At 42.7% G+C, this 24,167-nt stretch overlaps 1 protein-coding gene across 2 annotated transcripts in view; it reads right to left on the bottom strand.

Moving 5' to 3' along the window:
• The window catches only part of EGFR (epidermal growth factor receptor), a 160,199-nt gene that overhangs the window by 31,237 nt on the left and 104,795 nt on the right, over positions 1-24,167 (bottom strand). For both annotated transcript variants that reach the window (XM_084507754.1, XM_084507755.1), the window contains exons 2-15: positions 18,345-18,496; positions 16,257-16,443; positions 15,263-15,397; positions 13,369-13,437; positions 10,058-10,176; positions 8,984-9,125; positions 7,988-8,104; positions 7,289-7,415; positions 7,119-7,192; positions 5,846-5,936; positions 5,003-5,202; positions 4,247-4,379; positions 2,538-2,637; positions 298-455 (exon numbers count right to left, since the gene is read on the bottom strand). In XM_084507754.1, coding sequence (XP_084363880.1) covers positions 298-455; positions 2,538-2,637; positions 4,247-4,379; positions 5,003-5,202; positions 5,846-5,936; positions 7,119-7,192; positions 7,289-7,415; positions 7,988-8,104; positions 8,984-9,125; positions 10,058-10,176; positions 13,369-13,437; positions 15,263-15,397; positions 16,257-16,443; positions 18,345-18,496 — 1,804 coding nt within the window. The remainder of the gene's footprint in view (positions 1-297; positions 456-2,537; positions 2,638-4,246; positions 4,380-5,002; positions 5,203-5,845; positions 5,937-7,118; positions 7,193-7,288; positions 7,416-7,987; positions 8,105-8,983; positions 9,126-10,057; positions 10,177-13,368; positions 13,438-15,262; positions 15,398-16,256; positions 16,444-18,344; positions 18,497-24,167) is intronic.

Raw genomic sequence — 24,167 nt, 5'->3', positions numbered from 1 at the left:
TTCCAGAAAGTTTCCTATCTAAATAAGCAAAAAAACCCAAAACTTTCTCAAATCCCCTAAAGCTTTTTTTTTTTTTTTTTCAGCTGTGTAAAGAAGTGCCATTGAACTTTTCCTATTTACAAAGTCCACTGTACTCTGCGTAGTTTACCTGTGTATGCCTGACCTCTTTCACTTCCTGCTATATTTTGTTCTTGGTGCTTTGTAATAGGGGAGAAGTCAGGAAGGGAAAGAGCCTGATATGAGCCATTCCTTTGCTTTTTACTTTTTCTTCTCCATTCGGACCCAGGTTTTACTCACCCCCGTGTACAGTTTGGATGGCAGAGCTGGCAAACAGAGTTGGCATCTGCATACTTCCAGACGAGGGTATCGTTTTCACCCAGCACTCCTGCAGGGCAGGTTTTCACACAGTGGGGGCCATCTATAAAATGGGCACACTTCATGCAATGGTCTGGGCCCTGGAGAGAAACCAAGAGACAACTTGTTTGTGATGCCTTTATATTGGTCTATTCAGAAGGAAATGCAAAAGATAAATCTACATGCATTCGACGGCAGCAAGTTTTTAGCATCTTGTGGTTTTATTACCTAGCTACCTAAAAGCTTACAAGTATTTTCTCTTGTAGGATGAACTGTACAAAAAGCAGTACCTGATGTCTAAAGCTAATACTTCATTGAGTTTCCTCTGCCTGATGGGAAAGCTCACATTTTTCATTTAAAATGAGGAATAATTTAATGACACCCCGACAAGGCATAAGTTGAAAAGCAGAGGGCTAGGCTGTTTTCTGGTGCAATCTACTATATTGAATGATTTAAAATGATGGAGCTAGGCCTCCTTATCCCTCCTAAAGTACTGGCCCCAAATCATTATTTTCCTGGTTTCTCAGCACAGCTTCCCTCCTCCATTTTCGAGAAGCACAGGAAATGGAGGCAACCCAAGGATGCCATGCATTTTCTACTTTGAATAGCAATTCATTTGTGCTTAAAGGCACTGCCTTTAGCCATTTTTGGCAGAACTATTTTTACTCAGACTGTAACAGCACCAGGAATACCGTAAATATTTTAGAGCAGGGAAACCAGCAGTTCTGGGTCAAATTCTATTACAGAAAGCAAACAAAAAAATTATACCATATCTACAGTGCTGGTTTCAGTGGGACTACAGTAAGACAAGTTATGTGAAGATTACTTTAATTACTGCAATGTCTAAGGGCCACTACAATGACTAATTAGTAGACGCTGGGCAAATGTGGAACAAGGGGTGGTCACTGCCCGAAGGAGCTTATGATGTTAACAACATCCTTTAGGCAATGGTGGTCTAAGCTGGAAGGGAGGATGGAAATACTTCACATTACTGAGCAGTGACTCCTCGGACTGATGGGCAAGGGTTGAACACTCAGTGGCTGCAGGAGATGGTATGATGCGTTTTAAAGAGTTGGACTAAGGAGCACAGAGTAGGATCTGTGATGGAAGCAGGAGATTCGATTTCAATTAGCAAAAAGGTCTAACTGAGACAGTGGATGCATTAATGAGAATGAGAATTTTACAATTAAGATATGGGTTTAATCTGATTAATCACAGAATTTTCTAGGTTGGAAGAGACCTCAAGGTCATCGAGTCCAACCTCCAACCTAACGCTAACAGCCCTCCACTAAACCATATCCCTAAGCTCTACATCTAAACGTCTTTTGAAGACTTCCAGGGATGGTGACTCCACCACTTCCCTGGGCAGCCTGTTCCAATGCCTCACAAAGAATTAAGAACAAATAATTTTTCACAGTTGCCAAACTGGACATTTCATGACATGAGAATATTCTAAAAATTAAAGAACAAAATTGAGGAAGATTCTGGATGCCTGGAAAGAGTATACTATATTGGCTTTTGAAGAAGGAGCTTTTGTAAGAATTTGGAAACTATAAGCATGAAAATCCCATCATTTTGTTTTGATTACCTTTCTTTGATCTTAATTTACACCTGCAATTACTTTAACATTGGCTATATACTTTAACCTAGTTAGAGGAAGGAATGCAGTTTTAAGTAAAAATTGCTTCCTGAATATTGTCCAGAAAATATTTTTAATCACAATTTTATCATGGCTTTCCAAGTGAGAAAAGCTACTGTATTAATCCAGTATGTTAGCATTTTTTTCCTGTGAATAAGGATGTGTAATATTTTTTTCACGCCAACTTGGCTGTTCAATAACTACATGTTCCAAAAATGTTCACCACATTAGCATATCTTCACATATGTAAGTAATCCTTACTTTTTTTTTCTGTAAAAGGACATAAGAAAGAAAGGCCCTACAATGCCTGCGATTCTAGGGCTGTCTTGATTATGTACGTGGCAGGGGACACCAAAGAGAAATACATCCTGAAGTTCCCTCTCCTGGTTTTGTCTTCCTACCCCCAGATCTTACCCTCTAATTCACCCCATCTCTGCCTGATCCTGGAGAAGGGTAAAAGGGAATTCAGGATTATGTCAACGAGGGGAATACATATGGGTGCACAGTCTTAGGTACAGGTTTGTTAAACTGAGTCTGCCCTTACAGGTCCAGTGCAGGTTGCGTTGTAAGCAGTGGAGTTCTGTACCAGGCACTCTGGGTGGCAGGGGAGGCATTTGGAATCCCTTTCAAACTCTCGTGGCTCCCTGGAAAAAAAAAATAAAAAAGAGAAATCATAAAAACTCAGCTACTTCGTGAGTGATAAAATCTTGTCGTCTCTCCTCTTCCTGGCTTTTCCAGTTTAAGTCCATCAAGATGATTGTCCTGAGACAGAGGAGGTGCAGGGGAACCATCCTGGCCGGTGGCAGCAGCAGGGGCACTAGCTCAGCACAACAAGGGAGAGGTAAGGGAAAGGGAAATTTGGGTGACAGCAGAACACATGGCACTGTGGGCTGCATGCTACAAATTAGTTTACTTTCCGTTTTAAGCTAATGACATAGGATATTCTCAAAGATTTCCACGGGCTTTTAAACGGTAGTAATGCAGAGAGATCAGTAAAAACATTTCAAATGATTCCAAGGCTCCAAATAATAATTAGGAAAGTTAAACAGCAATGCACTGATAATTAAATTCATGCCCTCCCTACAACACACAATGAATCATTAAAATATGAAAGTTGGGAACAGATGGTTTCAATAGCAATAAAGCTGTTCCACTTCAAGTAATGGTGTTATTAATTAAAGTAAATCTACCCATCATACAACACAAAAAATGCCCAGATCTGCCCTTCGGGTCATAATAGCTGCTGGAGGGAATTCACTTATAAAAAAGACAGCTGCTGAATGGCAAGTTGCTAGACAAATACAAACATCATGGGCATCAGCACCCTGTCAAGTACTTGCTTAATACGAATGATTTTAAAAGCACAACTTTGAGAGATTTATTAAGAAACAAAAGTAGAAGTGTTTACACCAACAAAATTATGATGGGAAAGCGTTTGTCTAATGCATGTTACTGAAGATCAGCATATTTTTTGGTCCTAGCCATGCCTTCCCTGCCCACATCACCTGCTGAACTGACTGAAAAAAACAGCCGCCGTCCTGACAGAAAGGCATCAATATATTTTCCTCAGCTCGAGCAAAGCTGAAACAATAATTTTGCCTGAAATTGCTGCTCCCACTGTTCTTCAGACGAAGGCTAATTTTCCCTCGACTGTGACTCTGCAGGGCAAGCTGCTTACCTGGCTGGTGGCCAGGAGCTCCCTGCCACCTCAGTGGGAGCCCCCCAGGCACCCTGGGGTAGCCTCTGACCTCCTGAAACATGTCCAGAAAATCCATCACCTTGAGCATACCTAAGGGTCCCTTTGCAGTGTGTGACTTCAGGGGGTGACTGCATTCCCAGTGACTACAACTGGCTCTGAATCTTGACAGATGTGCTTAACGTGACAGGCTTGGCTTGGATTTTCAGGGGTTTTAAGCTCCTTTATGTCGTATGGGAAGGAAGGATAGTGGTTGGCCTCCTTGGGCCTGCTGATAGCCTCCCAGCAGGCCTGGGGCAATTTATTCACATTGGTAGCTGTGCTGGGAGCACACTCCTGGGCAATGCCAACCAGGGAAGGAGAGTTACCTCTGCTCCCAGCTTTTCTCTGCTGGGGCACAGTGCTCAGCTCAGACTAACACCCTTGCCAAGTGGGTGAAATCTGGAGCAACCAGAGACCCTCTGGGTTGCTTACTTTCTAGCCACATGCATTCTAAAATCAATACCCCCCTCCCCCAAATCATTGCCAAAACCCCAAGCACCCCCCAGGTCCCTTACCCTTGCAGGATGTTGCACTGTTTCACACACTCCTTCTGACGACCGAAAAACCTGCAGGAGAAGCAGTGGAAGGGCCCTGGGCCCCAGCAGCCCACGTCCGAGCACAAGGGGTCACACACGTGCCTCTCAGCAGCTGAGAGGGGGAGAGAGAAAAGAGAAGAAGCTGTAAGCTTCAAGGCAGGAGAGAGGGTAGACACAGCATGGCAAACGAGTCTATCCTGACAGCCAGTTTTTCCAAACTATTCCATAGCAGACAAGAACAGTCCTGGTAGTGTGGAAGAGGAATAATATTGGTTCTCATAATTCCCAAAGCCTGAAATCAGGAGCAATTCCTGGCCTTTCAAAATAAAAATGAGTTCTGTGACCACCCAACAGCCATACAGTAAAGCTGAACCAGTATCAGAGGAGATATATATTCCAAAATGAAAAAAAAAAAAAATCATATTTTGCAAAGAGAAATAATTAGATTTTGGCTAAGGGAGCACTGCAACATGCATGAACAACCTTGCCAAACAATTCTGATGTTCAGAGCAGGCTTCTGTGTCCGTCAACCTATGTGGTTTCACTGGGCACATAACAGGACAGTTATGGTCACAATAGTCACCATGAAGCCCACGTCCTCTGTAGACGAATCTTTCTTTCCCTGTCTCCAACAAAGCAGTACCGCTGATGAATTTTGCAGCCAGGGGGATGCTCAAATTACTTTTGCATTTTAGCATGAGCTTCCGTGGGTGCAAGAAGGTAGCTCTGACTTACCACACTCATTTTTATTTCTGTTCTGTATGATTTTAGTTTTCTGACTCTGAGTAGCAAAGAGGCTGTGCCAGTTCATGCTATCAGCATAGCAGAGGTTCTTGTTCTTCATAATGGCAACATCTCCATCACTTATTTCCTTGAGGGAGCGCAGCCCTAAGGACTGTATTTTCAAATTGACAACAGCAAGGGAATACTGGCCACTGAAATGGAGAAAACACACAGAAGAAGGAGGGTTAGTAAACAGGGTTGTACTTGGAACGTTTTTCTTTTGGTTTTCAAATGTGTTGCTGCATAATGATTTTTTTTCAACTGCAAATTCAAAGCTAAATATGGCAGGACGTGTGCGCTCTGTCAATGAATGATGTGCAATGATGGCAGTAGGTAGAACAGCTATTTCACACGGGTCCACAAACACATCTTTCCTTTCGGGCCAAGCCCAGGTGGGTGCTGGATGCTCTGCTATTGTCTGCTCTGCCTGGCAGCTACCATCTCCATCTCTGACTGCCCACCAAGCCCCAAACTGAATGTCTTCAACCCCAAAGTGCTTCTGATCACATCATAAGTTGTCTGGCACCCTCAGCCCTGTACACTTACAGGCTAGGTGGGGAGAGCACAGTCTTTAGAGCAGGCTCATTGCATCCCCCTAAAAGCAGTGCACAGTTGCAGGTTTGATTCCACTCAACTGATACAAAAACAGTGCTCAACACCTCACAGGTTATTTCCCATTTGGCATCGGTTTTGTGACAACCCCGTCTCCCTGTGCTAGATACCCTGGTGTGCTCAGAGAAATGCAGCTCTCAAGAGAACTCCTTTTACAGGCAGCCTGGCATGTGATTTACTTACTGCTGCTTGGTGCGGCCCCGGATAATCTCCAGATTTTCAAAAGCGTAGAGATCAGTAGCATTATCAGGCCACGCCTGAATCAACAAAAATCCTGAAATGAAGAAAAGAAGATTAAAAATATATAACAATAATGCAAATGCGGTCATCGTTGGAGGTGAAATGTCCCCCTCCTGTCAGCTTCTCCTGAGCTGGGAGAAGGCACTTGTACTTTCCATGTGCTTTTCTGAGAATCTCAAAATGAGACATGACATTTCAGGGCTATTTGCAAACACCGTTTTGTAAACAGTTTACTCTTTAGCCCACCACGAGGGCTGAGGAGCGCCAGAGAACAGTGTGTCAGGGAACTGCACATCCTGCCACGCTGAGCCACCAGTGACAACTCCTGCCAGCGAGCACCCTGCCTGAGAGGCTGCAGGAGCGAGGCACTGCCCTGTCTCCTCTGTGAGGTGCCCCTGGGCAAGAGGAAAATTGGGCAGAAAGCAGGAATGGTGCAGAACAGACAGCCGCTCAGTGTGTGTTTGCTGTGACAAGCAAATTTCCCTGCTAAGCTGAGGCATACTGGAGGAGGTAAAGGATTTGGGAAATTGCATGCCACTGTATGAATCTCTGAGGTTAGTCACTGCTGCCCTGAAGGGAACAAGGCAGGTAAAAGAGAGGGGGAAAAAAGGTAGTCTGCAGCCACATCCATGGGCCCAGCTCTGACATCATACTTATTTTATAATGGGATGAACAAAATTACTTTTAATAGATACTTGTACCAGCCTGCAGCCAAGTGCTCTGGTGGCTGCGTTGTGCTGGCGGAGCTGTGCTTACCCCCAGGAAGGGCTCGACAGGCTGGGGAGGGTGTCCTCTCCAGCGGAGTGATGCAAGGCAAGGCACTGAACACGCTTCCCTAAGGAGTTGCTGAAAGGTTTTCCACAAATAGAAACACTTGGCTTTTTTTAGCCGGAGGGGCACGCCCCTGCATCACCACATACTTCTTGGGTGGCTGGGGATTGGTTCTGCTTTCGTTCCTCGCTAGGGCTGACAATTAGGCAGAAGGGATGGTCTGCCATAACCACACACCTTGGACAGGAGGCCAGTACAGGTTACCTGGGTGTAACACTGGCAAAATGCTGCTGACCACCTTTGTGAGGGGTGACCCTCAGAAGCTCAGAGACAGAAACAATTAGCCCGCACTTCTCCTCACAGGCTTGAAAACTTCCCTGGTCTTGCTTTGGGTTTTTAGCAGTACCGGTTAGAAAACGTCTCACACTTAGCACGCATCACTGACCTGATATTTCTTTGACTGTTTTGAAGACATCCAGCTTCTTAGGGTCAAGGGGCAGTGTCTTTGTGAAGGCATCCCTGAAACAAAATGAATGAGGAATTGGGAGAACGGATCAGCCTGAATTTCTCCCTAGCGCCTCTCCTCCAGTGCTCAATGACCAGCTTGCAACTCACCCTAGAAATGCAACTGGGAGAATGCTGACATCCCCATTGATCTTTGTACAGTTTTTGAAGGAATCAATGTTTGTGGCATTTATGGAGAGAATCCCTTTCAGTTCACCTATTCCGATGCCATTGCACACTGTTAAAGTAGAGACATGAAAATCAGGGGGAGAAGAGAGAAGCATAATCACATGTAATGGAATAAACATGAAAATACTGCTAGTCCAGAAAACACTCCCACTTGGTCAATCCCACCTCTGTAAGATCTCGTAGATCTTTTGTCTACTATTGCTTTTCAGAAAATGCCAAAGAACAAACGTTTCTTGCTTGTACAGCTGTGCAGCTCTGGTCCTAGCATCTCTGCACACAGGCTCTGGCACATGCCCTTCTCCCTCTTTGTCCCATTTTTGTTTTATTCCTGTTGATGAGATATTGGAAAGGGCAAACAAAGAAGGCAGATGTGCAGGATACACACGCACATGAAGTGCAGTTTATCTGCACAAGTGTACTTAACAGCGTATCTCATCTGGAGAGCATGCTCTGCAGGCATGCTTTCTGAGTACACGGTTTGTCAGACCTGCAAACTATCAGTGGATGTGCATATTGAATTTGCACTTGGAGGTCTTAATTCAGGTCAGACCCCCATGTACTTATTCTAATAAATCACCTATCATTTCAAAGCTTTATTGTTTCATGCCATGCTTTTTATACCTTTGCTGCATAGCCCATCACACTTTTTACACTTCCGAACACCATTTTCTTCCACTTCATAAGTATCAGTATTGCATGAACGAACGCAGGAGCCATGGTCTGTCACCACATAGTTGTCTGGAAAAACAAAGGATGACAAAGAACATTGAAATACAGGCGGGATGCATCAGGAGATGCACATGTATGTCAATACTAGGAAAAAGAAGGTTTTTTTGAACTTTTGGCATACATAAAGCACAGGCATTAATTATTAATTTTCATGTCCTTTGAGAGCAGACAGACATGCAGTGCTATCACCATTTTACAAGAGAGGGGAACAGTCGCAAAAGGGTAAAACAACATTGCAAAGGACAGACTATGCAGCAGTGCTGCTATCTGGATCAATACACGTCCCTTTTGATCCCTCACCTTCACTAACTCTTCCAGGGTAAGGGCCAGGAAGGGCAGTAGTAAACCTCAGAAAGGGATACCAATTCTGTATGTTAAAGTCTCTCTTGCATTTAAGTCTTGTTTGTTTAAGAGACCAAGGGCATGGAAAAGTGTGAAAGAAAAAGCAAGCATCTGTAGAGGAAGCAATGATCCCAGGATTTCACAAAGAGTATTTAAACCAATGACTTTCTATCTGTCATAAATAAGAACCAGTTAAGAGTTGATACTGCTTCAGTAATCCACAGGATTGATCCCATATGTCTTTCCTGGCCATCATTTTGATGATTCTCATAAGATGTTTTTTCTCCTCATCAAGAGAGAATCTTCAGAAGTCAGAGTGTAACCGCTAAAAATCAGGGAAGCTGATGGATGCAGGAAGACTGAAGAGGCTGTCCTCTTTATCATCTACTCTCTCATTCTTGTTACTTTTTCCCAGTTCCCTGAGAAGCTGAGGAGAACAAGCAAGTGCTCCTGCACTTGGCTGTAACACAGAGGGTGACACAGGTCCCTTCCCACCTCCCTCGAAGCCTTCACCTCTTCTGTGGCAGCAAGCTGAAATGAACTTACGTGGACATTCCCTCACACAAGTGGCTCCAAAGCTGTACTTTCCATCAGGGTTGACATCCATCTGATAGGTGGTGGGGTTATACAGGACCAACGGGGGACACGTGTCCTTGCACGTAGCATCATCCCGAAACTTGCGGCATGCCTGGCATTGAACAACAGCACCATTAAAAAGCTACCAGGGTTTCATATTAGCTGTTTAAAAACACTCCTATGGGCTCAGCTGCTTCCTCTTAGCTCTAACGGAAATTCTGAGCAACTACAGGGATGGTCCTTTGTGCTTTGGAGGTGAAAAGGTGTTTCAGGCACCCTTGGGCAATTTAGTTTGATATTTGAAAGAAAAGAGTGAACGTGAGGTTTTCTTGTTCTGAACAAGAAACCTTGGCACTCTGGAGGAGAGCTGCTGGGATTCACGTGGGAACAGGAGTGAATCTGCATGCCTCAGACAGAAGAATTTTCCCTACAAGCAGTAACCAGATCAAGACAAACGGTACTTTCTTGGCCAGCCACTTTTTAATAACCTCAATCAAATCAAGTTCTTTCCTGCCTATTATTGACTTTTGTGGCTGAATATTAAACAGAAGATGTTCTATTTGGCTGTAGGTAATGAACAATTAAGCAGGTTTTTACGAAGGACAAGTTGGTTCTTCCAACCCAATCCTGCATTAAATTAATAATTATTCCCTCCTTCCCTTTATTTTACCCCGGCTTTCCAGATTAAAAAGAATAACTCTCTTCCCTGTGAGCCAGTAAGGGCATCCTAGCCATGCGATTTCTCAGATTGCACCAGGAATACAGATAACAGCAACAAAACACAAACTAGACAGTTGCTGTGGGAATTACTTGAGTGTCACTTAACTTAGAATGACATATAGTGCAGAGGTGGGGAGGAGTTAAAACCACAACATGTATCAACCCACGGAAACTTCTGTGGAAAAGCAATGGCATTTTTTATTCCTAAAAAAGTTGGATTTACTCCTTCCCCCTCCACACCACCAGGGTCCTCCAGACCAGATCTTTTGTGCCTGCCCCTCTGAGCCAGGTTTTCAAGCACTGATGACGTTGTAGCATCATTACCAGGCAGTCGCTTTCCCGAGGCCCTGTGCACCCTGCAGCACACTGGTTGTGGCAGCAGTCACTGGGCACCTTTCCCCGGCACCGGCCAGAGCACTGCTGAGCACAGATGACTTTTGTTACTGGAAGACAAAGAAGTAAAAAGAACGGGAATTAAGAAAGTTTAGGCTGAATTGTCTGCAATGAAATTGATAAACATGGAGAAAATGTCTCATGTAGAATCTGTCCTAGAATTTCCCTGTGGGATGCATATTCTGTCCTCAAGTCAGGAGAAAGTGAGGAAGGGTGAGAGTTGGTGTGGGTGGTGGGGATGTATTTTGCCCTTAATTATCTTGGCTCTTGTGAGGTGCTAAGCCCTCTGGTCCCAGCCAGCACATCATGTCCTGCTTAGAAAGAGCAAGAAAATTCTGGGAGTCATTGCAACTTTCAGCTGGGTAATAGAGCAGGGTTTGGCTCCACTTTATTGAGCTAATCTGCTACTACTGCTGCTAGCTTCGGGAAAAACACCATAACAGGAGAAGTGCCAGAGTTCTGTGCTATAGTGGGAAACTATACATTGTTGGTAGGGTGCTAGGATTCCTTTAATGCACTAAAAATACATGTATTTCTGAAATTTGCAGAGAGAGGGGACACCCACTCAGCAAACTGATCTCATACACATACTATATTGTTTTTCTTTAGGCTTCAATTTCTTGGCCAAATTTCTCATTACTCAACTCCCACGGGCTTTGCACCAGGGCAACCCGAAGGAATAGCTGGCCCTGATTCAGCTTTCTACAGGAGAGGGAAAACAGCCTGCAATATTTTGTTTAGAATCAGGAAATCATCTCAATTTGAATATCAAGCAGAGAAAACAATAATTACAAGAATTAAAAAAAAAAAAGAAAAAAGAAAAAAAAAAGAAATAATGGCTTGCATATGTTAGTACAATGGGCCAAAGGTCTGTTTGTTCCCTACAAAAGTTACGGATCTGCAGACCCTGGTGATAGGCACCTGACTCCTTGATCAGGGGAAGTGGATTGCTAACCCGCTGCACCACAGCACCCCAAGCACCTCAGCTGTGCAATAAATACAGTAACTGCTACCAGCTTCTCAGATGGGCACAAATGGGTTACAACATTACCAGGAGTTCCTGTAAGTCAGAAACAGATGGTTGTTAATTAACAGAGAACTATCAGAAAATGTAACCTGCTACAGGGTACACAACCATAATTATTTCTTTTTAATCACACTTCCTATCTTTTTCCATTATACACTTTTGTACCCAAGCTGTATTATTTCATTTTTTCTTGTAGGTCTGTAAGCAAGATATTGTATTTTCAAGGAAACATAAGCTCTACACTACGCATTAGATTCTCTGATAGCAATTCCTCTGTTCAACCAGAAACAGGGGAATAAAAGGCACATTGTTCTACATGAACAGCATTTTGATAACATTTTTCTCATAAGCATCAGCAGGGGAGTAAAACAGCTCATCACTTTGATAGCTATTGACTGAAGCTTCCTGCTGGAAACATGTATCATGGCAAACGTTTATATTTCATACAGAATATCCCACGTTCATCGAAGGAGAAAGATAAATATCACACCAAACTTTCCCACATACGGAAATGTGGGATACATTTTCAGTTGGCCAGATTCTCAAATGCTTCAAGAGGAGAGCCAGAGCCTGCAAATGGTTTCATTTTATGCACTCTGAGTAATCCTCCCAAAGCCAGTGAGAGTTTGTGAGTGCTGGAAGTCTGCAGGATTGAGACCTGACATTTTGCAAGCCCATGGGACAGCTGTGCTGTCTCAATGGCAGGGAGCGACCTAGAAAGACCTTTGTGTGCGCAACCACTGTCCACCTTGAAAGCAATTCACTGTGCTTGCAAAGGCACAAACCAGTCTCCAGAGCTGACCGAGAGAAAACAAAGTTTATAGTAAATGAAGAGGGAGAGGCTCTATGTTCTTTTTTTTTTTCTTTTTTCTTTTTTTTTCTGTAAGCTGAAGAAGTTGTACAGACTTGACTTGACACTTGCAAGCAAGAAACTCTGCTCTAAGTCATTATTTACAATGGAAAAACCTAAGGCAGGATGTTGCTCTCATTTGTTGTAGTGTAGATCAGCAAACTTTCCACTAAACTTTACAGGGTTACACAAAACTGTCAGGCAAGAAGAATCATAAACTGTGTATTTCCCCAATTGTTATACAAAAAGGAAATAATGAAGTATCAAAAAATTGAGACTCTCTTCCTCCTCAACTTTACTTTAGGAGAAACAAAGCCTTGAAAAATCTCAAACACCTCTGACTATATGTTATGTACCCTCACAATATCAGGCAAGCAGCCTACCTGCAGAATTTTACAGTGAAACACATGCAATTGAACCAAACAACCTCACAATCCCAATGTCTCCATTTCGAAATGAAAAAAATGGCTATACATTTTCAGAGGGCCTTGAAAAGGTCGTCTGAGTGCAATATGTAGCATTACTGCTCATGCGATGGTGACATAATTTGCATTTCTAAAAGAAACCTAAAGGGATGTCAAAAAAGGGAATGAAAGCAAAAATCAGGTTATGTTGTTGCTTCTACTGTTAATCAAAAGCATTGTTAAACAGCCAACAGAACTGCTCTGCTGGCAACAGCTGCAACACAAACAATTCACCTTGCAGCTACTGCATTCTCTCTTATATGGTAAAATAACTTAAAGGATAGATGTTCTCAAGTACAGATCGGAGAAAGTTATGGGAGGCAGATAAAAGCTTTCAACGCAGGAAACAGCTGCAATCTTTTCACTCTGGAGAAATATCTCATCTGCCAGGAAACCCAGACCCACGTCAAACCACCTAAAGACTTCCCATCCAGAAGCAGAGCTGCTCAGAGGGACCAGAGTCGTGGATGCCCCATCACTGGAAGTGTTCAAAGTAGGACTGGACAGGGCTTTAGGCAACCTGATCTAGTGGAAGGTGTCCCTGCCCATAGTAGGGGGGTTGGACCAGATGATCGTGAAGGGTTCCTTTCAACCCAAACCATTTTGTGATTCTGTGATCCCTGTGACTGAACTTTTTTGGAGCAGGAAGCCCTTATGTGCACATGTGATATAAGAGGCTGGTTTCAGACCCCTTATCATGCCCATTGGACTGCGAGGAGAAGCAGGCCACGTGTGTTGGTGGTATGCTTCAAGGAGTTCTAGCATAGCAGGACTGAGAAAAGGACCAGTGTAAAACACTTGCTGCTAGTGCTCACTTGACAGGTAAATTATTCAGTAGATAGAAGGTTAGTCAGTCAGACTGTAGCACCCAAGATCATTCTTAATTAATCTGCAGGCTTACATGTCTGGCAGTTCTGTTCACCAGCACCCCAGCAGTGGTCCTCTGTGCAGTTCGGATGGCATTTTGGACCTAAAACATGAGAGTGGAGCATTATAAAAATGTTTGCTGTTTAAACCCTGGATGACAACATCATAGGTGTCACACAAAACAAAACCTTGAGCCTTCAATCTCAGTAAAACAGGGGGAAAAGCAAGCCTCTGTATACTGGTGCTCAGAAATTTTGAGAGTTGGACCTCAAATCCTTATCTGTTGTTCATCACTGGATTCCTACGTGCAGTTCTCCACACCTTTTAGCAAGCAAGCACAATACCCAGACAGTCTAGCTGACGAAAGAGGAGTATTTTTCCCAGGAACTGGAATCTCAGCCACTGTCCGACTGGGCCTTAGGCTTTAATTTGCATAAAACTGCAAGTCACTGCTGGCCTGCAGTCAGGCATGTGCCAGCTGCTTGCTGCAGGCCACGTGGAAATCAATGCACATTTCTAAGAAGAAAACAAAACCAACTGGATTTGCAGGCAACTGCCAGCTACTCTGACCACAAAGCAATTCTACTTGTCTGCTTCGTGCCCTCCTCCTGCCTTCTGCCAAAAATACTCCTCAGCTTAGGTCTATGCAACAGACAGACAATCATTGGAGAAACAGCAGGATGGACGGACACCCTGTGTGAACTTTGATGTTGTTCAGTACAAGGCTATCAGTATTAAGCATCCCTTTCCCACCTCTTCCTTCTTCCTCTTCCTGCCATGCTTACTATTCTATCTTTTTTTACTCTTAATGACAAGCAAAGTCCCAGAGAAACAACTTATTTTAGATTTCAGGATCATTATTAAAACCATAAATGGCTGTCTAAGCAGATTAATCTGGAATTCACTACATTTAAGAGGCATTTCCTATTAGAGTGATTCCTCCTGCTGGTAACACGTGATTCTCCCTCCCCCTCACTGCCCATCACATAGCTGAACAAATGCCAATACTTATCCAAGAGCTGACTGATTTGATGTGGGAGCAAAGAACTGTACTTTTTTTTTTTTTTTTTTTTTTTTTTTCTTTTAAGTTTAAAAGTTAAAGGTTAACATTTCTGTGGTGTTCAGAGTCAGGCTCCTGTGATAACTTATGTTGTTCACAGACCCTTGGTTACACTGGGCTCCGCAGCAAGTATGTCAACACAGAAGCTGGCTATTTGGCTCCCCAGCAATTATGCAACTAGAAGATAAAGAAAATGTTTTCCACCAATTTGCAGTGCCAAAGGTGAAATGTTCAGAAATGAAAAGAAACTCTCCTTCCTATGAGGTAACTGGGGATTTTACAAGGGATTTGTAAGCCTCAAGGATTAGTTTGAGCATACTTCAGGCATATAACACAAACTTTTAAATATACAATTTTCTTCCTCCTGATCTAAAGCATCAGATTTATCTGCCTCTTATCATAATTTTTGCAACGATTATCCATTCAGCCCAAAACACCAGTGTTTTACAGCACTCTAATAGAAATCTGGGCCTTAGAGCAAAAAAAGGCCTTAAGTTCCAGAGGAACTTATGTTCCAGGGGGTGTTATAAACCTTTAAATTAAAGATTTTACTTAAAATATTTAAATAAAAGATTTCTAGAAAACAAATGATTGCACATTATTCTGAGTTGTGTGGCTGTCTTTAAAGAAAAGCATACATATGGTACTGTATGAAAGCAAGAAAAGCTTCTTTGAGCTACGTGTTAAGCAGCAAACCATGATGAAAACTACATCATATGCCAGTTAGGAAGAATTTCCCTTGGAAGAAGGTTTGATGGCCCTGCATGCAAGAATTGGTGGACCTGAAACCCACAACACAAAAGTCGAACTGTTGGTTCTTCTCCCTGAAATGGGGAAGCACATCGTGTTTTGGTAAATTAATACTTACAAGTAGACAGGTTGCTTGCAAAATCAAGTACTGTGAGAGGCTTTCTGCTTGTGTCAATGATGTCATTCCATAGGACGGTGTCCATGTTACACAGTTTGGGGTTGTTGCTGATTTTAACACCTCCATTGAGAATTTCTGCCATGAAAAGAAAAAAAAAGTAATGAGTGAAGCCAACTGCTTAAGTCTTCTCTCTCAGGTTTAAAGAAAGGGAAACAAAATACAGACTTCTTCACCTTCATCACACTATGCTGACAGAAATGGACAGTCTGCATGGCACAGGCACACCTGAAGGTGCAATTAATACCGGGCTCATACTGACAGGTTTTTGAGGGTTGGCAGCTGTTGGATGCCACTTAGATGTCACTACATGTTGTTTTACACCCAGTGTCAGCTACAGAGGCCACAGCCCTCAGCAGAGATGGCAGACAGGAATTTGTTTTTACTTGCTGCACCTCATGGTCCAGCTTCCTCTTGCAAACACTTCCTTTTAGTGCTACCAAGCCTGCATCAACTGTTGTGGCAGAAGATGAGGCATACAATCTGTTGTGCTGCCTCTGCTACAGCAGTTGTGATCTCTGGTAGAGGTTGAACTAGGCATGATGGTTTGCACAGCCAGAGACAATGTAAGACCCTAAATCTGCAGCTCTTTACACATCACCAGCTCCCACTGGAATTTAAAAGAAAATAACGAAGTGTACACATTGGAATCAAAGAATAAAAAATAAGAAGTGAATGATTCTTTGCCATTTTGGGGGACACAAATCTCACCACCCTGTGGCTTTAGACTTTCTGGATCTTTTTGTAATGGAAAACTAGGAATTTTCTTCATCTTTTGAAAATGGCTGTGTAGAAGGAAAGCAAGTAGGAAACTGAGAAACTACATGCAGTTTTTAAAGCACTGACTGGGAGAAGATCTTTGGTTAGATCTTGATACCAATAACTGTATGGCTGAAGTTTACTTTGTGGGTGCCTCCACCTCTTGCAGTCATCTCACCTGATAGCCGTTTCATTGGTAGCTCTCGAAGCCCCTGGGTTTTATTCATGTGGTAGTTGGATAAAACTGCCAGGGCAAAAGAATTGTCGTAAAGCACATTGCCTCGGATAATCTGGAGGTTTTCAAGGGGAATGACATCCACCATGTTAAGCGCGATGAGCACGTAGCCTGCAACCTCCTGTATGGTCTGAAAGAACAACAGAAGAAACAAGGAGCGTAATCCATAAAAGTTTTCTACAAGCCAGCGTTACTTCCCTTGACAAAGATGCTTTCCTTCCCTCACTTCTCCAATCCACCATCTTTTAATTTTAATGAACAATAAAGCACTTAATCTCATTAAATAAATAAATATATCAGAGAACAAGAAGGGACTATGTGGAAAAGGGAGTTGAGAAAACCTGACTTCATGCTTGTATTCTGTATTTGATTGATTTGATTGACTCTAAGAGCAGCTGCCAGAGGGTCACTCCAAAGGGTCTGCTTACCTGTATCCTGTCTCCAAGCGAGGGCAAGCAGGGATGCCTAGGGGATGCAGGAGAACTGGGCAAGCACATACGATATGCCAACTGTGTATGATTCTTCCCCTGAATACTTGCCCAACCTCCAACCATTTGTAGCAAAGACTTGATTGAGGTTTTTACTCTCTCTCTTCTGTGCTCCTTCCCTAACCAATGCTCCAATGCTCAGCAGAGGGGAGGATCAGGTGACCATCTCTTTCAAGTAATAGGTAATTGCAAGACAAAAAAACAAGAGAGGCACTAACCTAGGATGTAGGTTAATGCCTGTCTTGTACTATGAAATGTGTGCATTTCTGTCTCATATGAAAATCATTGTAAATGAAAAATCCTCAGACTATATCTTAGGATATTCTTCTGCTCTATGAAGTCTACAAGTGGTTTTTCAGGAGACCTTTTATGTTTCTGGGGACACTGAGCTACATGTTCAAGTTGTTCTTGGAAAGAAAAAAAGCAGTACTGTTGGATTTACAACCCATATGTCTGAAACATTGCTTTTCTGATGTTCTTTCTTATTACACTAAAGCTTTTTTTTTTGTTTTGTTTTGTTTTTCTTTTTCATTTCTTTATTGAGGAAAGCTCATGTAAAAAGATTAGTCTTCTGAACTCAGAGTGCTGACCTGCTCATTCAAATCTACCATACAAGAGCTCTTGGTACCAGATATACATTAGTCATGTCAAAAACGTATCTTCCCCTTCCTGCTTCTTTCTTTGTAAACCTCCTAATCTGATAACCAGCAATGCCAAAAGCAATGCATTTAAAACACCTTCTTTTAAAAAATATAACTTAAGGTGTGAAAATGTTGCTGGCATCCTGGCAGTGGGGGAACAAAAGGGGACAAGGGGGAACTCCTTGTCTGGTCGGTGTCTGCTGGTGGGGGCGCCCAGGGGTGCCCATGACAGGCCACTCCTCCTCATGCTCCAGCTGCATTTTGACATCCATCCTGTCTGTTCCCCTCCCGTCTTGCTGCTGTAGCTCATGCAGTTGTACCCAGAACAAATGTTGCGATGGGAGTAGCCCGTGCGTTAAGTGCAGAGGATTACCTCAAAGGTCACACAAAAACGCAGCTGGTGCAGGCCGCAGCTGCCTGCCTGTTTGGGATGCTGGCACTGGTAGACTGTGAGGCACTCACCACCATGGCAGGGAAGGGGGTCACAGCCTGGAGGGAAGGGTAACAGCTTCCACGTTTCAAAATCTGCCATCAGAGGGTTGCCACTCACTGCATGATTTGCTTTACCCAACTGTACAACAAAGGCTTTTGCCCTCTCGCAATAAGACAATGAGTAAGCACACAAAAGTATTTATAAATACAAAGAAACCCATCTGCATGGCAGCCAACACAGTTTGGGGGGCAGTGCTTGAAAAGCTATTTCTCAAAGTACCTGATTTTGTATATTTGAGCCTAACTTGCAGCCTAGATACATGCTGAAATTGTAATCTGTGATTTCTCTGACAATAACTAACTATGTTTTTGGATCACCACAGCATTTTATAGGTAACTGATCCATTGCACTTAAAAAATGCAATAAGATTCCTTTAGCAGGAAAGATCACATTGGCCAAAACCACTAACCTTCAGGAAAGAGAGATCACGATTGTGCTCCACGTAGGTAATCTCCAGGTTACTCAGGACCACCTCACAGTTGTTGTACATCCTCTGCAGGCTGGTGAAATGGTCTTCCACATGCCCCAGCTGGGTCAGCTTGTTATTTGTTCCTTGACATACTGTGGAACAAAGAAGAAAGCTCCATGAAGGAAAGCAAGAATAAGTACAGAGTAAAGACTTATATTAAAACATCTCCATGCTATGCAATAAGGAAGAAAGAAGAATAATACATAAAAAAATGTTATAGAAGACTTCACAATACTTTCCAGGTAGAAAACTTCATCCCAACTTTGTTCTTCAGTGGGAGCCAAAGTAGTCCTTCATCTCACCATTACTATAACACATCCCTAGCCTGACCTCGTAGCTTTCCATAACACACTGAAATAACTGCATTCTTTTAACTTGGAAAAAAAATAATGAAGTGATACTTTTATAGAATCATAATTCCTAGAAGCACCAGTCACAAACTATAACACCATTGTGTGGGGTGCTATAAAGCAGATAACAAAGACACTTGACAAAGCTGGAAATAAGTTCAAGAGGGAAAACACCTGTTGAAGGTCTACCAAACAACTGATGTTTCATTAGTAGGAAAAATAACTTAATAAGCAGTGATAAAACCACATGTCAAAACCAGTCACTGAACATGTATTACTTCTCAATGCAGTCATCACCATTACAGAACTACACTGACAACATATGAAATTTTCTTCATCCATGTTTGAAACAGTCCATTCACTCACATTCTTCCATTATTTCTCTTTATATGTCTACATAAACATCACAGCACTCAGGATCAGAGTGGCAACTGTTAGTAAATGGGGACAGTTTAACAAGGACTGTGATTACACCATTTAAGTCGCTTGTTACTACATGAGCATCAAGTGTAGAAAATGACCCTTTTATATATGTCTCAAATTTCTGTAATGGATGAGAAATTCTTAAGCAGGATTTTCTGCTCCATTTTCCAAGTTAACTGCTCCAGAGTGTTCATGCTTAAAATCTGCATTTATACTCCTGAGTATTACGACCACTAATTATCAACCAGAGTCACAGGAGAGGTCTTATTCTGTGGAGTGGCCACATTTTGAAGGCAGAACGTTAGAAACCTTGTCATATACAGGTCTGCTCTGGAAAAGGCATTGCTGTTGGGGATGGCAGTGAAGAGGCTTTGCACTGGCTGGAAAAGTCAAAGAGTCCTCCCAGAGGTCTTCTGGGATTTTGAGCGGTATTATCCTCCAAGGTGAAAACACGGATCAGGGATAGAGCACAAAGCTCAAGACAGGTTCTGTGCAGAAGCTGCAGTTTTTATGTTACAGCTTGAACCCAAGGATAGGCAGAAGGAGGAGCCCTGGCTTTGTCCTCGAGACCACTCATGCCTACCTTCAACTCTGTGCAGCTCTGGCACCAGCTGGACTGTGCAGCCAGACAAGCCAGGCCACTGAAATGAGCTCCAGGAGAAACAGCATGCACTTAGATCTGCTTCCCTTAGGATCACAGAAGTGCTGGCACTCTGAACTTGGGTCAGCCATCCTGATAAACATACTCTTTTTCACTGCTTTCTAACTTGGGGCTGATGCAGCAGGCTGAGGGCATGGTTGCACACATGCTTCTCCTTCTCCCTCTCTCACGGGGCTGCTCAGTGAACCATGCCAAAGAGCTGATCCAAACTCCAAACAATGCAGAACAATAAACAGATCTGGACAGAAGGTATTTTTAGCTCAAGAAACCTTATCCATTTGGGTCACTGTGGTGCACCATGAACTCCTATATTAGAAACAGCCCTGACGATGAGAAGAAGGAGCAGGTAGCCAGAAGAAGCTCACCAGTGTGTGAAGCTGCAGAGGAAAACCCAGACGTAACAAGCTCTGACAAGGCTTTGGGTCAGTCCACCAGGACCTTTCTTCCCTTTTCCTATGAGTAAAGTCAGCTTTGATGGCTTTCTACCAAAGGTGTCTTAAGCCACATGCCAAAACACATACCCTCCATCAGGCACATCATGTCCTCTATGCAGTAAACAGAAGATGTAGGAATAACATTTCTTAAGATCAAAAGTAAATAGGTTGCTTCTGTTAAGATCGCAACATTATATGGCCAGGAGCTTTCTGACCACCCTAGAGCAGCTCCCCCCCTAACACACAATGTTTTATTTGCTCAGAGAGATAGAGGGTCAAGTCCTTATTTATTGCAAAAAGATTTAAGTACATCAAAAAAGTGAACTCAGTTACAGCAATATTTACCAAATGAGAACCTGGGTCATAAGCACGATATGCTGAGCAAATAGAACCAAAATCAAACAAAACAACCTAGACACTGTTACTGAACTCAGGCAAAGGTATTGAATAATTTTCCAAATAAAAGGTTTTGAAAGAAAAGAAAATGGCATGCTTATATGTGATGAATAATACTATTTCTGCAATTTCTTTGCTTATGGAAACTGTTCTGAGAAGATACATGCTATAATTATCTGGAAATAATACTAGCATGAACACCATTCTGGCCAGAGGGGAAAAAAACAACACCAACAAATTGTAGTGTAATCTTCAGAAGTAGGCAATGTAGACTGAGATTGCATATTTCAGGTAATAGTAGCAGGTCATCTTCTCTGGCCTATGCCAAGCTGCATCTACTCTGGCCACACAAGCAATAGAAGTACTCTGTCACACACAGTGCAGCACTGGCCTGTCTCTGCAGAGTTTAAAGCAGGGCATGCATTCATGAGTGGATGGACAAATCATATTATGATTTAAACTCTGTTAAGCTTTATGTATTTGCTCTCCACTGATTTTGATGCCAGTTGCATTCATTACATACTTTTGTTTTAATGGATAACAGAACCAGCACTCTGTAGTTTTCTGCAGTTTTAGAAGTCAGTGGTGGGAATGGATTCTTCCATGGTACCGCTGGGTACTGTGGTAGTATATCTCACATAATATATGCCCCATGTCGGCAGTTAGACATGGCTCCAGTACATTTTAGATAAAAGGGAGTGGGGGGGGGGGGGGGAAAAAAAAAAAAAAAAAAATGTTTCCTGATCAAAATTCATGGTGAGATTGTCCCCAGCCAACAGAAAGCTAAGATCCAGATCTGAACATCAGCATGGGATGATCTCTGTAGGATGCAAACTTTGCTCTTATCTGTTGTGTTAATTTAAGAAAAATACAGCCATGTGGAAATTTTTGACAATGAGTATTCTTCCCACTGTCTGCAGCAGCACAGGGAACAGGGCTGCCCCAGATGTCTGCAGGCTTACCCTGTGGGGCAGCAGTGCGACCCACCACAGCGCAGCATTTCATTTCCATGGGGTGTTGCTCTTAGCACCTGTTGTGCTTCCTAAATATCTGAGTAATGTTGGTGTAGAATCAGTTACAGTATTACCTCAACAGATAGCCTAAAAGAAATGCTTGCTCCCCTTCTGTACCCCAACTGGGCTGTGAAGTAGCATTCCTAGGTGATGCAACCTGGTTCAACCTCTGCAGCCCTCTGCCTTTTCATTGTTTAAAACTGTGGGGAAGGTTGCTGGTTTCTGCTGAGCACACTGTTGTGCTAAGAACTGGGGCGAAACCAAAGCATTTCCTAAATTACATTTCTCCACAAGTGATTTTAGGGGTAATAGAATGCACCCATCCCATTATAATGCTAAGCAACTATATTGTCCCAAATCCATTCTAACTCATATTAACCAAACTGGTCCTTGCAGCAATTGCCCTGTGAAATCTGTTTTGATCTTCTCCCCAGAAAATCTCTGATTACTGAAGTACCAATCCTGTCACGCATATTTGTCCCAGAGTTTACAAAACCCTGGAGAAAGCTTTGAAACAAAATTACCACCAATCCCCAAATCATCATCTGTCTCTGTCCATGTTTTGCCTGTGCTATCCCCCCCACGCTGCTCTGACATACATATCAAAATAATAACAAGGCAATTTCCGAGACACCCAAGTCCATTTCCATGCTTCAGACATCACCTGTGGCTCTATACTACCTGGCATAACACATTTATATACCTTACCCACATGTTTTCCAGCCATTACTGACAATAGTGCAAAACCCACAAAGAAGAGATTCTCTGGTTATTCTGCAAGCACATTTATAAATTTTAATCTCTTGTTGCTTGTGGTAAGTTCATTTTTGATTCATTTTGGCATTTTTTGGAAGAGCAGTACCTGCAAGAGCATTTGCTCCTGATGCACAGATGCCTCTGAAGGCCAGGAGAGAGAATGGCTGTTGGTCTCCCAACATCAGAGCTGCCTGCCACGAATTCACTTCAACAGCTGCACCTCCACAGCCCTGGAAGGAGCTTGCGAGGGAGCTGTGGGGTATCCAGTTATGTGTACAGCTGTGTTCACCATAAACTGTCCCAAAAACCTGCCCTCAAACCATCCCAGTCAGCCCTGCACAAGGCATGGGGGATCCTGGCCATGCCCTGCGTATCCACGCTCCTCCCTGGGAGCCACAAAAGCCCTCTGGACTGCCGTGGAAACCAGGGAAGTGTAGCTAGCACTATCAAACAATCAAGATAGTGGCATTTCAGATTATGAGGCAGCACTAGAGCAGAGAGAACATCTGCCACGATGAATAACAATTTCTGATAGAACCATAGAATGTTTTCTGTAAAGAAAACAGGGGTGAAATGTCAGATGTTCAAAAAGAAAATGACATTTTGTTATATGTGATTAGCAATTTAAATAGTAGCACTTCACTTATTAGCCAGTTCCTTAACACTAGAGAGAGATGTGGTGGAAAAATTTCTGTATTACCAGGTTTCGAGTGTATTTTGCATATTGAGTAAGAAGTTCAAGAGGGAGGAAAGTCCACATGACGCAAAAAGAAAAACAAAGCTGCTGTAACATGCTGTGGGAAGTTACAAAAAGGAAAGGAAAGGAAAGGAAAGGAAAGGAAAGGAAAGGAAAGGAAAGGAAAGGAAAGGAAAGGAAAGGAAAGGAAAGGAAAGGAAAGGAAAGGAAAGGAAAGGAAAGGAAAGGAAAGGAAAGGAAAGGAAAGGAAAGGAAAGGAAAGGAAAGGAAAGGAAAGGAAAGGAAAGGAAAGGAAAGGAAAGGAAAGGAAACAAGCGAGGAATACAAATAGTGCTCAAGTGCTGGCAGATGTTTTCCCTTGAGAAGAGTGGTTACAAATGCATGCAACACCTAAAAAGACCAGTTTCAGCTTAATGTCATCAGCATTTGGGCACTGGAAAAGTTGCCACAAAAGATAAATTATTATTTTGCACATATTCAAATATGTTAATTTGAAACATTGTGAAAAACAGCCCTGTGTGGCTGTTCTAAGTCCCTGCCCAGAAGTGTGGTTTAGAGTAATGCAACTACTGAGATTAATCCAGATTTTTAGACACACTGGGAAAAAAAACAATGACAAGAGGTCTTAAAAATACTTAGATGGAAACTAATTGCAAAAGTGACCCAAAACAAATGCCATAGTGAAGAAAAAGAATATGCCCTAACGGAAAGCTTTCCCAGATGGTTTCTTATTTGTATTTACTTGATGACAGTAACTTTTCCAGCTAAATCTAAGTTTAAGTTTCTCCTGCTCCCATTAGGAGTCAAAACCTGCCCTTCGATGGTAAAAGCCACATTCCTAAATTGTAGGGACAGAGGCAGTTCTACAGCCAGTTGGCCTGATTGCTGGTGTCTTCACCCGAAAGAATAAATAATACAAAAAACAGCTTGCTCCTGAATGAAGCAGATTTCTTCAAAATCGGAACATTTCTGACAATAAGGGATTCTGCCTTATGAATTCCCTAAGTGTTCTCTCCCCCACCCCCCTGCCCAA

This window comes from Aythya ferina (genome assembly GCF_964211825.1).
Source record: "Aythya ferina genome assembly, chromosome: 2".
NCBI lineage: Eukaryota > Metazoa > Chordata > Aves > Anseriformes > Anatidae > Aythya > Aythya ferina.
This window is presented reverse-complemented; position numbering and strand designations above follow the sequence as displayed.